Below are 16,324 nucleotides of genomic sequence, written 5' to 3'. Positions count from 1 at the left end.
GATTTTTAGTTGGGATTGTTCACTTCATTGAAAAGATCAATTTTAAGTTACCATAAATCAACAAAATCACAAATTAGATTGAAAGCCTATTTGAACATGTTTCAAAGTTTCAAAATACTTTTCCAAGTAGCTTTTAACACGAGCTCGAAGAGTCGTAGAGTACTGTTACGTTTTGCTGTTTTATTTTGCTGTTTTCTTTTGTGTTAGAAGCATTTAAAAAAAATGGTGTGTATAAGGGGGCATTCTGATTCGGGCAGCAACACAAGACCGTCTTTCATTTGATATCCGTGTTGGTTGACGGCTTGCGTGTTTTGTACTGGTTCGCTGCCCAAAATGACTGGAGCGCTACAAATGCACATTAGGGTTCAGGGACAGATGTACAAACCACAGCATAACATACAAAATAAACTGTCGAAATGTTCATAACAATTGACAAACGTGACACACACCATGCAACAATCGAAGAATTTTCCATGAATTGCATTGTCAAATTGATGGAAAATTTTTAAAATACTTCAAAAATGTAACACAACATTACCATTGTGGCAGAGTTTTTCATGAGCGATGGATAATCGGCTTATGAAAAACTCTTCAACGTCCTTCGACAAGGCGGTCAGAGTCGGATCTTGTCAGCTAAACTCTCGAGTCAAGCTCTAGATTAGGGTGGCCCACACTTATATGAAAAACAAAAATTTCGAAAAATGCCAAGTCTTACCTCCTCAATCAGTTGTTTTGGACTCCCAGAAGCTACGTTCAAAATTTGAGCAAAATCGGTTGAGCCTAAGGGGGCGCTCAAAACGCTTGAAGTTTGTATGGGAAAACTTGGCCAAATGTATGCAGAAATTTTAAGTTTTCGAATTTTGCCGCTAGGTGGCGCTGTAAGCGTTCAATAATCAAACCCTTTGGTATTATTGCAGGTGACTATATGCCAGAAAACTTTGTCGAAGACCACGCAGTGATCCGACGGCTGTGAAAAAAGTTATACCCTAGGCAAAGTGAGGCAAAGTATTGAGATTTCATTATTGATATTATTCCTTTACATGTATTGGAAAAATAACAATAAAGTTTATCCTCACTTTTCCTAGGGTATAACTTTTTTCACAAACATTGGATCACTTTGCGGTCTTCGACAAAGTTGTTTGCCATATAGTCACCTACAATAATACCAAAAGGTTTGATTATTGAACGCTTACAGCGCCACCTAGCGGCAAAATTCGAAAACTTAAAATTTCTGCATACATTTGGCCAAGTTTTCCCATACAAACTTCAAGCGTTTTGAGCGCCCCCTTAGGCTCAACCGATTTTGCTCAAATTTTGAACGTAGCTTCTGGGAGTCCAAAACAACTGATTGAGGAGGTAAGACTTGAAATTTTTCGAAATTTTTGTTTTTCATATAAGTGTGGGCCACCTTACTCTAGATGCATTATTCAATATCTAAAAGCGTCACATAATGAAACTAATCTTGAAATCAACAAAACAAAAACTACCATCGTGTCCCGGAAAATTCGACAGTGTACCAGTTCTGGCAAATTGACTCTGACTAAGTTTTTGATTCTTTTTCTCTAAACTAATCGCCGTCGTTTGCCATGTCATTCCTTAATCCTATGTAGTTATAAGGTTAAACAATTGGATTAAATGTAACAGAAAAGTGGAACAAAACAAATACTTCGTGTGCACATAACAAAACCTCATTATAATTGCTCAAGATTTTTTTTAGTTGGGCGCCAGTGTAACAACATATACATTGGAACTCTACAAATGCTCATTTTATTTTCCGTATCGGGCACCACGTTTGGGAACTTAGATACGAAAAGTAAAATGGAACATAACAAATGCACAAACCACAAACATGCAGCTCATATTATGAATTGTGCTCAGTTACCCAAATGGATAATGAAGTCCAATCCCAGGATGACGAGATTTCATTATTATTCTTGGACCCATCAGTCAATCCTGTGATCGTATTTTTTCTGGCAGGTTGCCTTCAGTTCGCAGCGATAGTTGCTTCCATAGCCTGTGTTAGGTCTAGGAATCTCTAATCCTAAGGGGTCATCCTGATTCGGGCAACAACACAAGACTGTCTTTCGTTTGATGTCCTTGCGTGTTTGTATGGATCGTTGCTGGTCAAAACAAAAAACTTGTTGAGCATACGTGATTTTTCACTTTGTATGTGTTTTTGAGCAGCTCTTATGTGACATTTTTTTTAGAAAAATACTGTTACACGACATCGCAAGAGAAAACCACCGATCTAACGACCGGTCAGCTTCCGAATGACAAAAGCATTGTACAGTAAACAATATTTGTTCGACATTTATTACGAAAAATGGCCATTTTTCAAAAATCTTGCTGGGGCGACCTGTAAACGTCATTTCTAAAAGTTGTCGTCATACAAAAGTTTGTTTCTAATACCTTTAGCTATTATTTGCAGGGTGAGCCCCCAAGCGTTTTGACCATGTGCAATTTTGGTGCACCCTACTGTATAGGCACAGGGTCTATTAATAGGCTTAGGTTTATGTTATTATATCACCAAATATAATAAGAAGGCTGTTACATAGTACATAGGGTCAAATATCTAACAAAGAGTGAGCTCAAAATCAAATTTTAGCAACAATACATTGAAGATTTGCAGAGTCGGAGTGTTATTGGCGCTCCACTGCTCTTTTCCCCATCTAGAAGCAACAAGTTGAAGGCACCCATTAACAGTTATGCTCGCGAGCCCCGAAGAAAGAAATTCGAATAGGAAAAGCCACGCAAACGGTCTTCCATCCAACCAACTATTATTATCAAAAGAACGGGTGGTCAAGCATGTGCGAAGAAATACATAAGTAGGTATAACGAAAAGCTTACACAAGCGAGAAGCGAGAATGAATCCGAGTGCCATATAGGCCTACGCCGTGTCGCGTCGGGTTTCGCGTACGCATCTTGAGGAAGTCATGTGCCATCCCTACGGGCAAGCGCGGTGATGGTCAATGACTGAAAGTGCAAAGAATTTCTTTGGTTCTTCATTCTTCACCATTCTGCTTATAGCCTTAAGTAGGTGCCCAACCGCGAGGCAAACCAATACCGAGATATGGCGAAGCCCCCATGGGTATACGCTAGAAACCAATGGTGTAATGCTCTGGCTGGTTGGTGCGTATGGGAGCTCAAATTTGATGTCCGTTGCTCAACGCCCATCCCCGCAGAACATTTATGCGGCTTGGTGGTTCAACCACCATCTTCCTTAACGAATGGCTTCAGTTTGGTTCGGCGCGTGTTACCTGTGTGACGCAAGTGTGTGAGGGATCTGGGAATATAGTGCTGCGACCTGTTTTTGTGTCCACTATTTGCTAGATTGGGCTAGGGGGCCTAGGTCGCGAAGCAGTGAAGAAAAAGAAGATTTCATAGTGACAAGTGGGGCATTGTTACATATATTTTCGTGACAACATGAATCTACACAAACATTGGTTTGTGTTTTACTCGTTTTACTGATAACGTGTGGGATGGTTTTCGAAGAACCGTGTACTCAACTGATATGGAGGAGTAATTGCAGTAGCGTGAAGCGTGATCGTTTATTGACTGGATAGCAAAGCAAAATGGATTCCGTGAGTATGGCAAATGAATGTAGGCTTTTGTCAAGTGGAGAATGGTTATGATTGTTGTTCTAGTTTTATAAAACACCGACTGGTTCGTGTTAATTGATAGGTGATAATGTTTTCATATGATACCTGTATTGCGCCATTAATTTTGTAGCGAAGTTTTATTTATTATTATCCATCTTTGAACGAAAGGTCTATGACCATTTGGGCAGGAGCACCTATTTTGGGCACTTGCTGCTATAACTCAGTCAATTTTGAACCGATTGACTTGGTTTTTGAGACACGACCAGATACGCACAGTATCTAACCATGTGCAAAAATTCAAGTCAATCGGTTTGGAATTGACTGAATTATAGCAGCAAGTGCCCAAAATAGGTGCTCCTGCCCAAATCGTCCCAGACCCTATCTGCTGTCATAACCTTCAATTTAACCTCATAAACTTCTAATTGTCTAACGGTAATCGGCATAGCCATATGTTAACGGATCAGTATAATATTATGTACTATAACATTTGAGACATAAAAAAGTCAAACCGAAAACGTGCTAAAACCTTAATGGTGTCATTCTCTGAATTTATTCTTAAAAACATCCAGATTATGTTGAGAAAATTTGAACGAAATTGGTATATCCTATAAAACAAGCTCAAAGTTAGTATAAGAAACATAAGAACTATAGAAACATTGTGCCTAATAACTTATCATACTGACAAGGGAAAGTTATGATGGTGTCCTTCGGAGATTTAAACGGACTATTTTTTTGTTGAGTCATGAACAAATCTCAAGCCTTTCAAGTTATAGGCCAGTGGTGTAGCCAGGAGGAGTCCTCGAAGGGGCAAAGTTGACCATGACCATATTTAAAAAAAAATCAATCTTCACGAAAATAAGCACAGAGAAACAGGCGTAACACTTAGAACAAATTTTATCATAAAACATCGTCACGAAATCGCAATCGCTCAATTCTAAACATCAAACAGGAGCAAAAACGATGCCAGCTCTGCGAGTGGTCAATCGACCACATCTGAATATTCAGGATTTTTACAACAACGCATATTTCGTAAATTTAGGGTTTGGCCCTCGCGCGGATTTGTCGAGGAAATGGTTTTTGTATGTAGTTATTTATTTTCAGAAGCAATAAAGTTCTTTTGCCTATATAATTTGAACATATTTGAGTAAATTTTCAAATATTCTTGCACTTTATTATTGACGTCGTCTGGCATTACATATCCCTTTCGGGACGGAGCGTGGCTCTCGAGAACCCTTTGATTTCCCAACAAAACAACAATTATTTTTCCTCTACACTTTGTCTTTCGATTTCTAGATTTGACTACCGAGATAAAACGGAAATAAAAAAATATGCGACAGATAAAACGGTTTTCGACCACTTTTTGTTTAACTTGTTGTGGTAAATCTCAGAGGCAATGTAAACAAATGTTTGTTTGCACACATATACATGGCTGTATTATTGAAACAGTTAACATCACAAAAAAACACAACAGATGAAAAAATACGCAAAACTGTTATCGATCAACAGCACAATTGTGCTGGTTCGCCACGAAAGAGATATACCATCTATGAGATGAACAGAAAAGAACTGCACTTCAGTCTATTCAACGTGGCAATTACACAAACATTGACAGAAATTTCATAAAACCCCATTGCAGGTGAACCTTATACAGAAGGCCTTAGATGATTCAATGATTTTTTTTATAAAATCCCTGAAATTTCTCTAAGGATCTCTTCTGATATTATTTTAGAGATCCAGTTCAATAAATCCATCCATTTTTTAAGTTTTTTTTAATTCGTCTTTTAAAAATAGTTTAGAATTTTTTTTTCGAAATGTCAGAAGTTTTTCATATGAAAAAAATAAATTCTTTAGAAACATTGAATGTAATTGCTGGAGAAAATTCGCAAAAAAGATTCTGAAAAAGCTAAAGACATTTTTAGTTGAATTGGGGAAACTATTCAAAATATCGATCTGAAAAATACAGTTTCCTCACAAATTTTCATCCATCAGACGCTGTTAGAGGAGTTCCAATATGAATCTACCCGAATTACCGGTGGAATTTTCGGATACCTCCGCCATACATTTCCTTAGATCATTTTGAAAAATCTGTTTGGGAGAATCCAAGAAAAAATTAGATAAAAATTAATATCTTCAATTCTAGTAAAGACATTTGAGAACACATCCCGAAGAATTTTTGCAGGCATACCAGGAAAAAAAATACTGGGCAAATTCTTGAGGAAAAATCGAGGAAACCCCCTGAAGGAAGTCCAAACTAACTTGCTGAATAAAACCTTGAGAGTACTCTGGCAAGTGAATTTTGATAAGAATCAATATTGTCCATTGAGTAGGTTGAAAACCTTTTAAGTATTTCCTCCAGGTATTCTGCTCCCACTAGTATAATAGTCCAATTAGAATATTTTCATCACTTTCGAGTTAGTGATATGAACAGGATTAATTTTTTGTGGCGGACTTTCTTCTCAATGCGCCAAACATATACCAAATCTTGAGGGTGTCATGTTGAAAGTACCGGCACATCAGCCCCATCATGGATAGTTGTACACTGCAACAATTTAGTCTCTCTCTCTCTCTTCTTGGCGTAACGTCCTCATTGGGACAAAGCCTGCTTCTCAACTTAGTGTTCTATGAGCACTTCCACAGTTTTTAACTGAGAGCTTCTTCTGCCAATGACCATTTTGCATGCGTATATCGTGTGGCAGGCACGAAGATACTCTATGCCCAAGGAAGTCAAGGAAATTTCCTTTACGAAAAGATCCTGGACCGACCGGGAATCGAACCCGTCACCCTCAGCATGGTCATGCTGAATACCCGTGCGTTTACCGCCTCGGCTATCAACAATTTAGTAATGAATCTAAATTTTATTCGCAGTTATGTACATTTCAATTCAAAGCACTGTTCCGAAGTGCCAGTATCAACCGACATTTCCAACTAAAATTGAAATAGCTATGTTCACCGCAACAGCCCCTCGTTTTAGGCTCTTCCATCGTGAGCCACAAAGAGCGAGACCGTGAACCACTGTCAGTCGAACATGGATCGTCAAACTACGGTGAGCCGTCAAACCCGATGACGAGCAAAATATAATAGTCCACAAACGATAGCGTATTGGAATAGATGGTGAAACCGATATCGTAGACTACCAAAATTGTTTATCTTTTTCTCGATATTTGCTAATTCGATTAATTTGTTTTAAGTCCGAAAGGTGAATTATATTATTGAATTATAGAAAACGCAATTAAAATGTTGTGAAATATTACAGGCTTAATATTGAATCTTTAAAACCAGTTGTGTGTAGTGTAAGGTTAATACGAGCGGAGATTGAATTGTGAGTAATTCTAAAATTAGTTATTATACTTAATCCTAAATAAAAATTTTTCCTAGCTTTAAGCTGATCACACCTAATTTGGTCTTATTGGTCATTGCTGAAGAACTCCCATCACACCTACCACAACAATCTTAAAGAATTCACCCGACCCAGGATGAGTTCGCAGTCGAATGTACGGCAAACCCGGTCGCAGACGAGGGCTCAGCAGGCGAATGCTAACCTCCATCCGGGTGACAACGGCAACGCACCGAGTAATTCGTCGGAGGATTCCTTCATCCCATCGATGATCGACAAAGACGGAGGTGAGTTGCGCGATTGTGCTGGTTGCGATCGACCAAATAATTCCGAGCGGTACATGGTACAGTGCCGTAACTGTAACCATTGGTACCACTTTACCTGTGCCGATGTTGATACGGCCACGGTACGCTCGTCTAGTTTCGTGTGTGTAGTGTGCATGCCTGGCGGAGCTTCTGAGGTTCGGGAAGCGGCACCGAGTCAACTTAGCGGTATTTCGAGCACGTCCAGCGCTCGTAGAGCGAAAGTAGACCGCGAACTACTGCGTCTGGAAGAGGAGCAGAGGTTGCTGGAGGAATTGAACCGGGAGCGAGTTGAAAAGGAGCGCGCACTAAACGAACGTGAACTTCTGGAGCGGCTTGAGCGTGGCAAGCAGTTCATTGCTCGGAAGCATGAATTGCTCAGTCGGAAGGACGACGAGGAAGGACGAAGTGTACGTAGTATGCGGAGCAGTCGAAGCAGTGCGAAACGAACGGAGGACTGGGTAAGGCAGACAAGGACGACCGAGATTTCCGGTGGGGTTGTTGGTGAACAGACACCCGCGTCTATATCTGCAAACACTAACCATCTTGTTGGAGATGCACTTCCGATTGAACCGCAGGGAGTACACTCTTCATCGACGCCGATAAAGACTGCGGTATCGGCAGTGGTACCCTGTGACGACGACAGAGCAGGAACGGGATCGGAGGCGAAATCTGTCCCGCAGACCGTGGAGAGCGTTACGATTGGAGAGGAGTCTGAGGATTCCCTTGACGTTGCCGCTGGAGGTGACACAGGTGATGAAAAGCGAGGAACCCGACCGGCCAGTCTACCATACGTCAATCTTCAACCGTATGCAGATCTTCTCAAGGTTGAAGAAGTAGATCCGAATTCCGAGTTGGTTTCGAATGCTGGAGCGGTGCCTAAAATCAATCGCTTCGGCGCACATTGCTACAAGCGTTGGAGCGTTGAAACCGGAGAGCTCCGGAAGCAGAATGCTCTGCAGTTGCAGAGACAGACAGAAGCGGAACAGCGGGTCATCCAGGATTTGATGGACAAGCACCAGTTCGATATTGACTCACGGCGGAAACGGGAAGTACAATTAGTAAACCGCATCAAAAATCTCCAGCTGCAATACTCCGAAGAGCTGAAACTGCTGCGAGAAGCGGAAGACAGCTTGCGGAGCCAGCTCGAGCATAGAAAGCGATCACAAACAAGCTTGGAGACGCAGATCAAGGATAGGGAGAAGTCTTTCGCCGAAGAGAAAGAGCGGATGCGCACTTCGGAAGCAGATTTACGCAACCTGCTCGACCAACGTAATAGGGAATGCGAAGCACTTCGGCTACAAGTGGCAGAACTAGAGAGTGAAGTCCAGTGTCTGCGAGAGACACAACAACAGATGCAGTGGCAAATGGACGAAAGCCGCCGTCGCGAAAACGAAGCTGTTCGTCTACGTAAAGAAGCGGAAAAGGAGTACTGGAGTTTACACGACGAGGTACAGCAAGTCATCAACCGCAATGAAGATCAGTCAGTTGGTGAAAGTTCGTCTCCTCCTTTGCCGCCTCCCCCTATCTCATGGTTTGACCCCGTGAATGGGCCGAACACAGGCAGCAGTTTGGATACGTCCCTTCTTCCACCCCCTCCTCCAATGTTGTTGGATAATGCTCTGTCAAATGACCGACCAGAAATTCCACCACAATCCGGGCGACTTGATAGTGGTAGAATCGACATGCCTGCCCCATTTCCACCCACTTCGAATGTATTCCCTGCAGTGTCGAGAACCCATTCCCAAACATCTTTCCAAGGCTTAGTGCCGGCCTACACAGGTGGTTATTTGGGACCATCACCTCAACAACTAGCTGCGAGGCAGGTTGTAACCAAAGAGCTGCCGATTTTCTCCGGGGACCCGATAGATTGGCCGCTGTTCATAAGCAGCTATCAGCATTCAACGGAGGCGTGTGGGTACACTAACTCCGAGAACCTTCTGCGACTACAACGTAGTTTGAGAGGTAGTGCGAAGGAGTCCGTCAGTAGCTTTCTACTCCACCCGTCGACAGTACCCCAAGTCGTGTCCACACTGCAGCAGTTGTACGGCCGCCCTGAGCAGATAGTGAACAACATGATCGCTAAAGTGCGGGCAACACCTCCTCCGAAACCGGATCGGCTAGAGACTCTCGTGAGTTTTGGACTGGTAGTTCAAAACCTTTGTGGGCATCTGAAGGCAGTAGGGCTTCAGCGACACCTTGCAAACCCAATCCTACTCCAAGAGCTGGTCGACAAGCTACCAGCGACGGTAAAATTTAGCTGGGCGCTCTACCAGGAACAAGTTCCAATAGTAGATCTAAATATATTCAGTGACTACATGGCGAAAATATCATCAGCGGCTAGTGGCGTTACTCAACTAGCGAACATCCCACAGAAAACATCGAAGGACGAGCGAAGCCGGCAGAAAGAGAGAACGTTTGTGAACGCGCACGTATCCACCGATCAACCGAAGTCGAACCGTCGTGAAGAAACCGAGAAAAGTGTCATGAATGTGGGAAAGCAGAAGGAAAAGGAGGCCAGCAAGAGCAGTAGAACGTGCTCGATGTGTAACGTTGATAGCCACCAAATAGAGACGTGTACATCTTTTAAAGGATTGGATCTAGATGGTAGGTGGAAAGCGGTAAAACTAAATAAACTGTGTGCCCGTTGCCTCACATCTCACGCACGTTGGCCGTGTAGGGGAGAAGTTTGCGGAATCAATAACTGCCCTAAACGTCATCATCGTTTGCTCCACTTCGAGCCACCGCCGGCGACTAAGTCCAATGCAGTCGTTACGGTTCACCGTCAGCTGTCATCGTCAACGCTATTCCGAATCCTCCCAGTCACCTTGTTTGGGAAAAAAGGTCAGGTCGACACTCACGCTTTCCTTGATGACGGATCGTCAGTGACGCTCGTCGAACGGTCAATCGCAGAAGCACTTGGAGCTAGCGGAGCTGAAGAAACGTTGCGTATCGAATGGACGGGAGGCATCAACAAGACCATTACTGGCGCAGAAGTGGTCACGATGGAGATATCCGGAACAGGCGGCTACAAGCGGTACAAGTTGTCTGAGGTGTACACAGTCGATAATCTTGGATTACCACAACAGACCATGGATTACGCAGAGCTTTCTGAACAATTTGCGCACATCCGTAAGCTTCCGGTGAAAAGCTTGAATTGCGCTGTACCTGGAATCTTGATCGGGCAGAGTAACTGTCATCTGCTAGCGACGCTTAAATTGCGAGAGGGCAAACTCACCGAACCAATTGCAGCGAAGACCAGGATTGGGTGGACGGTGTGCGGAAGTCTGCGAAAAACTCGAATTCACAAACAACTTCACATATCCGAGTCCACGGGCGTTGATCTCCACGAATACGTTCGGCAATTCTTCGACATTGAGAGTTTGGGAGTAGCTGTTGTGCCTACTGTAAAAACCGAAGAGGAAGAGCGTGCGAATAAGATCCTGGAGGAAACTACGCGGCGTTTGGATGGTGGAAAATATGAGACAGGTCTGCTCTGGAAACACGACTACGTGGAGTTTCCAGACAGTCGACCGATGGCGGAACGACGCTTCAAGTGTTTGGAGAAACGGTTGGCTAGAAATGCAGTATTGTACGACAGCTTTCGGCAGCAAATATCGGACTTCAAGGAGAAGGGCTACATACACGAAGCAACGAAAGAAGAAGTTGAAGGGTTCGACCAGCGGCGAACATGGTTTTTGCCAATTGGAGTCGTAGTCAACCACAAGAAAGGGAAGGTGCGAGCAATCTGGGATGCAGCGGCGAAAGTTGACGGTGTTTCTCTGAATTCTATGCTGCTCAAGGGTCCAGATCTACTGACTCCGTTGTTGTCCGTGATGTTCCCCTACCGGGAACGAGAAGTTGCGATATCAGCGGACATAAAAGAAATGTTTCTGCAGATTATGATCCGCGAGCAGGATCGGAGTGCTCTATTGTTTCCCTACAGGGATTCTCCAGAGCAGCCAATGAAAACCATGGTCAGCGACGTGGCAATATTTGGGGCGGCTTGCTCCCCTGCGCAGTCGCAGTATGTCAAAAACAAGAATGCGTCAGAGCAAGAAGCCGAATTTCCGAAAGGAGCAGCCGCGGTGAAAAAGAGACACTATGTGGACGACTATGTGGATAGTTTCGACAGGGCAGAGGAAGCGTTGGAAGTTGCGAAGGAAGTCATCGAAGTACACAAGCGAGCGGGGTTCCATATCCGCAATTGGATGTCCAGTGATAGGAAGGTTGTCGAGAACTTGGAAGAACCAAACCAGAATCCGTCGAAAACTATGCTGCCGGACAAGGAGAAGGAATTTGAACGAGTCTTGGGAATGGCGTGGAATCAAGAAGACGATGTTCTCCTATTTTCGCTGCAGCTTTGCGAGAATGTGAGTTTCCTACTGGATAACGACAAGATTCCGACAAAAAGAGAAATGCTCCGCTTGGTTATGAGCATCTACGACCCACTGGGATTGATAGCGTCGTTTGTGATACATGGAAAAGTAATCATCCAGGAAGTATGGCGGACTGATGCAAGCTGGGATAGCCAAATCCCGGCGGACATCGCTATTCGCTGGAAGGAATGGATAGCAACGCTCAAGAAAATGGACAAACTGCGTCTCCCACGGTGTTACTTTCCTGGCTACGATCCCGAAAGCTTCAAAAGCTTAGAGCTACATGTTTTCGTGGATGCAAGTGAACAGGCTTTTGCGGCAGTTGCGTATTTCCGTATAACAGACAGAGGACAGATAAGAGTCGCACTTGTATCATCCAAAACGAAGGTCGCACCACTTCGAGGGCTATCAATTCCTCGGCTGGAACTAATGGCGGCACTACTGGGAGCTCGCTTGCGGAGAACTGTAGAGGACAACCATTCGTTGAAGATCAAACAAACATTCTTCTGGAGCGATTCATCCACCGTCTGCTCGTGGATTAAATCGGATACACGTCGATATCGTCAGTTTGTCGCTTTCCGGGTTAACGAGATTTTGGCCCTTTCCAGTGTTGATGAATGGCGGTGGATTTCGACGAAAGTCAATGTGGCAGATGAAGCCACGAAATGGGGCAAAGGTCCAGCTTGTAGCATCAACAGCCGATGGTTCCATGGACCCGAATTCCTCTACAGCAGTGAAGCAGATTGTTCGGCGGTTCCGGAAGAAGGTTTGGATGAAAGCTACAGGGAGCTGCGAGAAGCGTACGTGTGCAGTCATCTGGTCAGGATACCCATAGTTGATACAGCAAGGTTTTCTCGATTCGAAAGAATGCTGCGTGCTGTGGCGTACGTCCATTGTTTCGTTGATAGTCTACGAGCGGTGAAATACGGCAGACATGGAAATACCGTTGGAGTGTCAAGCGAAGAAATACAGAAAGCAGAGCGGACGTTGTGGCAAATTGCGCAGTCCGACGCGTTCCCGGACGAAGTTGCTGTATTGAAACAAAACCTGGAACGAAATGGAAGCAATCAGAAGCAAATAGGAGCATCCAGCAGTGTCCTGAAGCAGTCACCATTCGCCGACAAGTACGGAGTGTTGCGGGTAGGAAGCAGAGCTGCTGCTTCACAGATACTAGCCTACGATACAAAGTTCCCCATCATTTTGCCTCGAAACCATCGGATTACTGCGTTGCTGTTAGATTTCTACCATCGGAAGTACGGCCATGCCAACGACGAAACCGTAGTCAATGAAGTGCGTCAGAAATTCCACGTGCCGCGTTTGCGTGTGGAAGTTCGTCTGACAAGAAAACGCTGCATGTGGTGTTGCGTATACAAGTCAGTACCCGTAGCTCCGAAAATGGGACCACTACCAGCTATACGTTTGCAGCCGTGTGTTCGCCCTTTCACGTACGTAGGCGTCGACATATTCGGGCCGTATTTGGTGAAGGTTGGACGAAGTGTGGCGAAACGGTGGGTGTGTCTTTTCACCTGCCTTTCGATCCGGGCTATTCATCTCGAGGTGGTTAGCAGTTTGTCTACCGACTCCTGCAAAAAGGCGTTTAGAAGATTTATAGCTCGACGAGGAGCTCCTCAGGAAGTTTACTCCGATAACGGAACCAACTTTGTTGGAGCTAATCGAGATCTACAGGAGGAAGTCAGCAGAATCCACATCGAATTGGGCAGCACTTTCACGAATGCAAGAACTCAGTGGCGGTTTAACCCTCCTGCCGCTCCTCATATGGGAGGCTGTTGGGAGATAATGGTTCGTGCTGTAAAGACAGCGCTAGGATGCGTACCCACCGTGCGGAAGCTGGACGATGAATCGTTTGCTACAGTGTTGGCCGAAGCAGAAAGCATAGTTAATTCCCGGCCACTCACATTCATCCCTTTAGAAACGGCGGACCACGAGTCGCTGACTCCAAACCATTTTTTGTTACTAAGCTCGAATGGGGTACGGGAGCCAGAGAAGTTTCCTACGGATGCAGGGGTGGCGCTGAGAAGCAGTTGGAATATGGTAAAGCATACACTGGACAACTTCTGGCGCCGCTGGGTGGTTGAATATCTGCCGACAATAATAAGAAGAACGAAATGGTTCCGAGACGTGGAGCCGATAAAAGTAGGAGACCTGGTATTCGTAGTGGACGAAAACGTGAGGAACCGATGGATTCGTGGCCGAGTGGTACAAACGATACTGGGAAAGGATGGCGTTCCGCGTAGAGCGGAAGTGATGACATCGGGAGGAGTTCTGAAGAGGCCCGTCACGAAGCTGGCTGTGCTGGACGTGATAAGATCTGGTGACGCAGGACCGGAAGTCACGGCGACACGGGGGGGAGGATGTTCACCGCAACAGCCCCTCGTTTTAGGCTCTTCCATCGTGAGCCACAAAGAGCGAGACCGTGAACCACTGTCAGTCGAACATGGATCGTCAAACTACGGTGAGCCGTCAAACCCGATGACGAGCAAAATATAATAGTCCACAAACGATAGCGTATTGGAATAGATGGTGAAACCGATATCGTAGACTACCAAAATTGTTTATCTTTTTCTCGATATTTGCTAATTCGATTAATTTGTTTTAAGTCCGAAAGGTGAATAATATTATTGAATTATAGAAAACGCAATTAAAATGTTGTGAAATATTACAGGCTTAATATTGAATCTTTAAAACCAGTTGTGTGTAGTGTAAGGTTAATACGAGCGGAGATTGAATTGTGAGTAATTCTAAAATTAGTTATTATACTTAATCCTAAATAAAAATTTTTCCTAGCTTTAAGCTGATCACACCTAATTTGGTCTTATTGGTCATTGCTGAAGAACTCCCATCACACCTACCACAACAAGCTAACTACTCATTTTTCCATTTACCATCGGAATATCAATTGACTAGCCTCTGATCATTCAATTGACATCAGCTCAAGCATCAGTCATGGCACATATCATTCAATTGAGCCCCAGTTAGGAATTATAATTTGTGGTGTTGTAGGTTTAAAGCTTCTATCATCATTGATGACGACATATCCGACATGAACCTATCATTGGCCTGTTTTTGTTTTGGTCACCAAACCCAACATAGACCCAACAGATGGTCGTTGTTGGTCTAATGCAAATTGTGATGTGCCGCACTGCATTGTCATACAAAATATGAGAATTGACCACATTCTAGAGGTCCAGGGAACCGTCTAGTCTACTGGTCAATCCTGTTTTTGGCATTTGACATTTGCCTCAAAATTCTGCTAATTTCGATATATTGCATGACATGATCATTTATTTATTTATTTATTTATTATTTATTTAAGTTCATCGGACCTTAAGGTCTACATAAACTGTTAAAATACATAAAACACACATTTACTTAACTTAATCTTAAACATAAACAACACTTGTCACGTTACAGTACTTACAGTACACAACCAATCTAATATTAAAGTAAACCAGATCGTCGAATTCTGTTTGCAAAACAATTGGACGGCTCGTCAAACTCGAACAGATCTTCCACAATGCTAAATGTCCGAATACATGCGGCGATGGGCTCATTGTAGCCATACAAGGTTCTGTGGAATCTGTGCACAAGCAGGGTTGAGTATCGCAGCTCTCTACTAGGAATCCGGAAGTTGATCATCGCTCGCAGCTCTGGAGAATCTATTTCCCCATTAATAAGTTTTGCGATAAACACAGCCTGCTGAATTTTTCGCCGACGTTCTAGTGTGTCCAAACCAAGCAATTGACATCTCGCCGGATATGGCGGTAGGTTAACTGGGTCTCGCCATGGCAAACTTCGCAACGCCATTCGAACAAAACGTTTCTGAACTCTTTCTATCCGCAAACACCATGAAACCTCATGCGGAAACCATACAATAGAGGCATTTTCAAGAATTGGACGTACAAGCGAGCAATATAACGTCTTGAGACAATGTGGGTCGTTAAAATCTTTGGCAATTTTGAGGATAAAGCCTAAACGTTGCGTGGCTTTTGAAACAATCATGGATCGTTGGCAATCGAACGCTAGTTTTGCATCTAGTTGGACGCCCAAATCACAAATTTCAGCAGTTCTTGTCAGAATAGTTCCATTGATATTATAGCCAAACAAAACTGGACTATCGAGGCGATTAAACGAGATTACGTGACACTTTGCTACGCTGATGACTAATTTATTTCTATGGCACCAATCAACAAACAGTTGAAGTCGATTTTGCAGACGCAAACAATCATCAACAGATCGCACCTCAAGAAACAGTTTGAAGTCATCAGCATAAACTAGCTTACAACCGTCATCAAAAAGCAACGAGACGTCATTAAAAAACAAAACAAACAATAATGGCCCTAAATTACTTCCTTGTGGAACTCCTGATTTGTTTGAGAAGGGTGACGAAATAATGTTGTTAAGCCTCACACGTAGAACTCGTTCTGTAAGGTATGAACTCAGCCATGTAACCAGTCTCAAGGAAAACCCAAGTCGAGAAAGTTTATGGAGGAGGATCTGGTGATCAATTTTATCAAATGCGGCTTTCAAATCTGTATATACAACATCCACTTGTGCTTTGGCTTCCATGGAAGCTAAGCATTTGGAAGTGAAATTCAACAAGTTTGATGTCACGGATCTTCCTGGCATGAAACCATGCTGGTCAAAGGAATTATAATTCTTTGCACGATCTAACATAGCTCCACTTACGAT

The 16,324-nt window shown here is 43.6% G+C and overlaps 2 protein-coding genes across 2 annotated transcripts in view; one reads left to right on the top strand and one right to left on the bottom strand.

The window, feature by feature from the left end:
• LOC134291681 (uncharacterized) overlaps positions 1 to 16,324 on the bottom strand; it is a gene marked incomplete at its 3' end in the record, with an annotated part of 111,914 nt that overhangs the window by 57,052 nt on the left and 38,538 nt on the right.
• On the top strand, positions 6,540 to 14,494 carry LOC134291665 (uncharacterized). Its single transcript, XM_062859698.1, has 2 exons — positions 6,540 to 6,918; positions 6,975 to 14,494. Exon 2 carries the CDS (start codon positions 7,073 to 7,075, stop codon positions 14,120 to 14,122), a length of 7,050 nt encoding a protein of 2,349 aa, XP_062715682.1. The 5' UTR covers positions 6,540 to 6,918; positions 6,975 to 7,072; the 3' UTR covers positions 14,123 to 14,494.

This window comes from Aedes albopictus, chromosome 3 (genome assembly GCF_035046485.1).
Source record: "Aedes albopictus strain Foshan chromosome 3, AalbF5, whole genome shotgun sequence".
NCBI classification, from domain to species: domain Eukaryota; kingdom Metazoa; phylum Arthropoda; class Insecta; order Diptera; family Culicidae; genus Aedes; species Aedes albopictus.
The sequence above is the reverse complement of the archived record's forward strand: the minus strand, read 5'-3'. Positions and strand labels throughout refer to the sequence as shown.

Bases quoted from the DNA above. Each gene is read 5' to 3' on its own strand.
- LOC134291665 (XM_062859698.1), top strand. From the start codon at position 7,073: ATGAGTTCGCAGTCGAATGTACGGCAAACCCGGTCGCAGACGAGGGCT.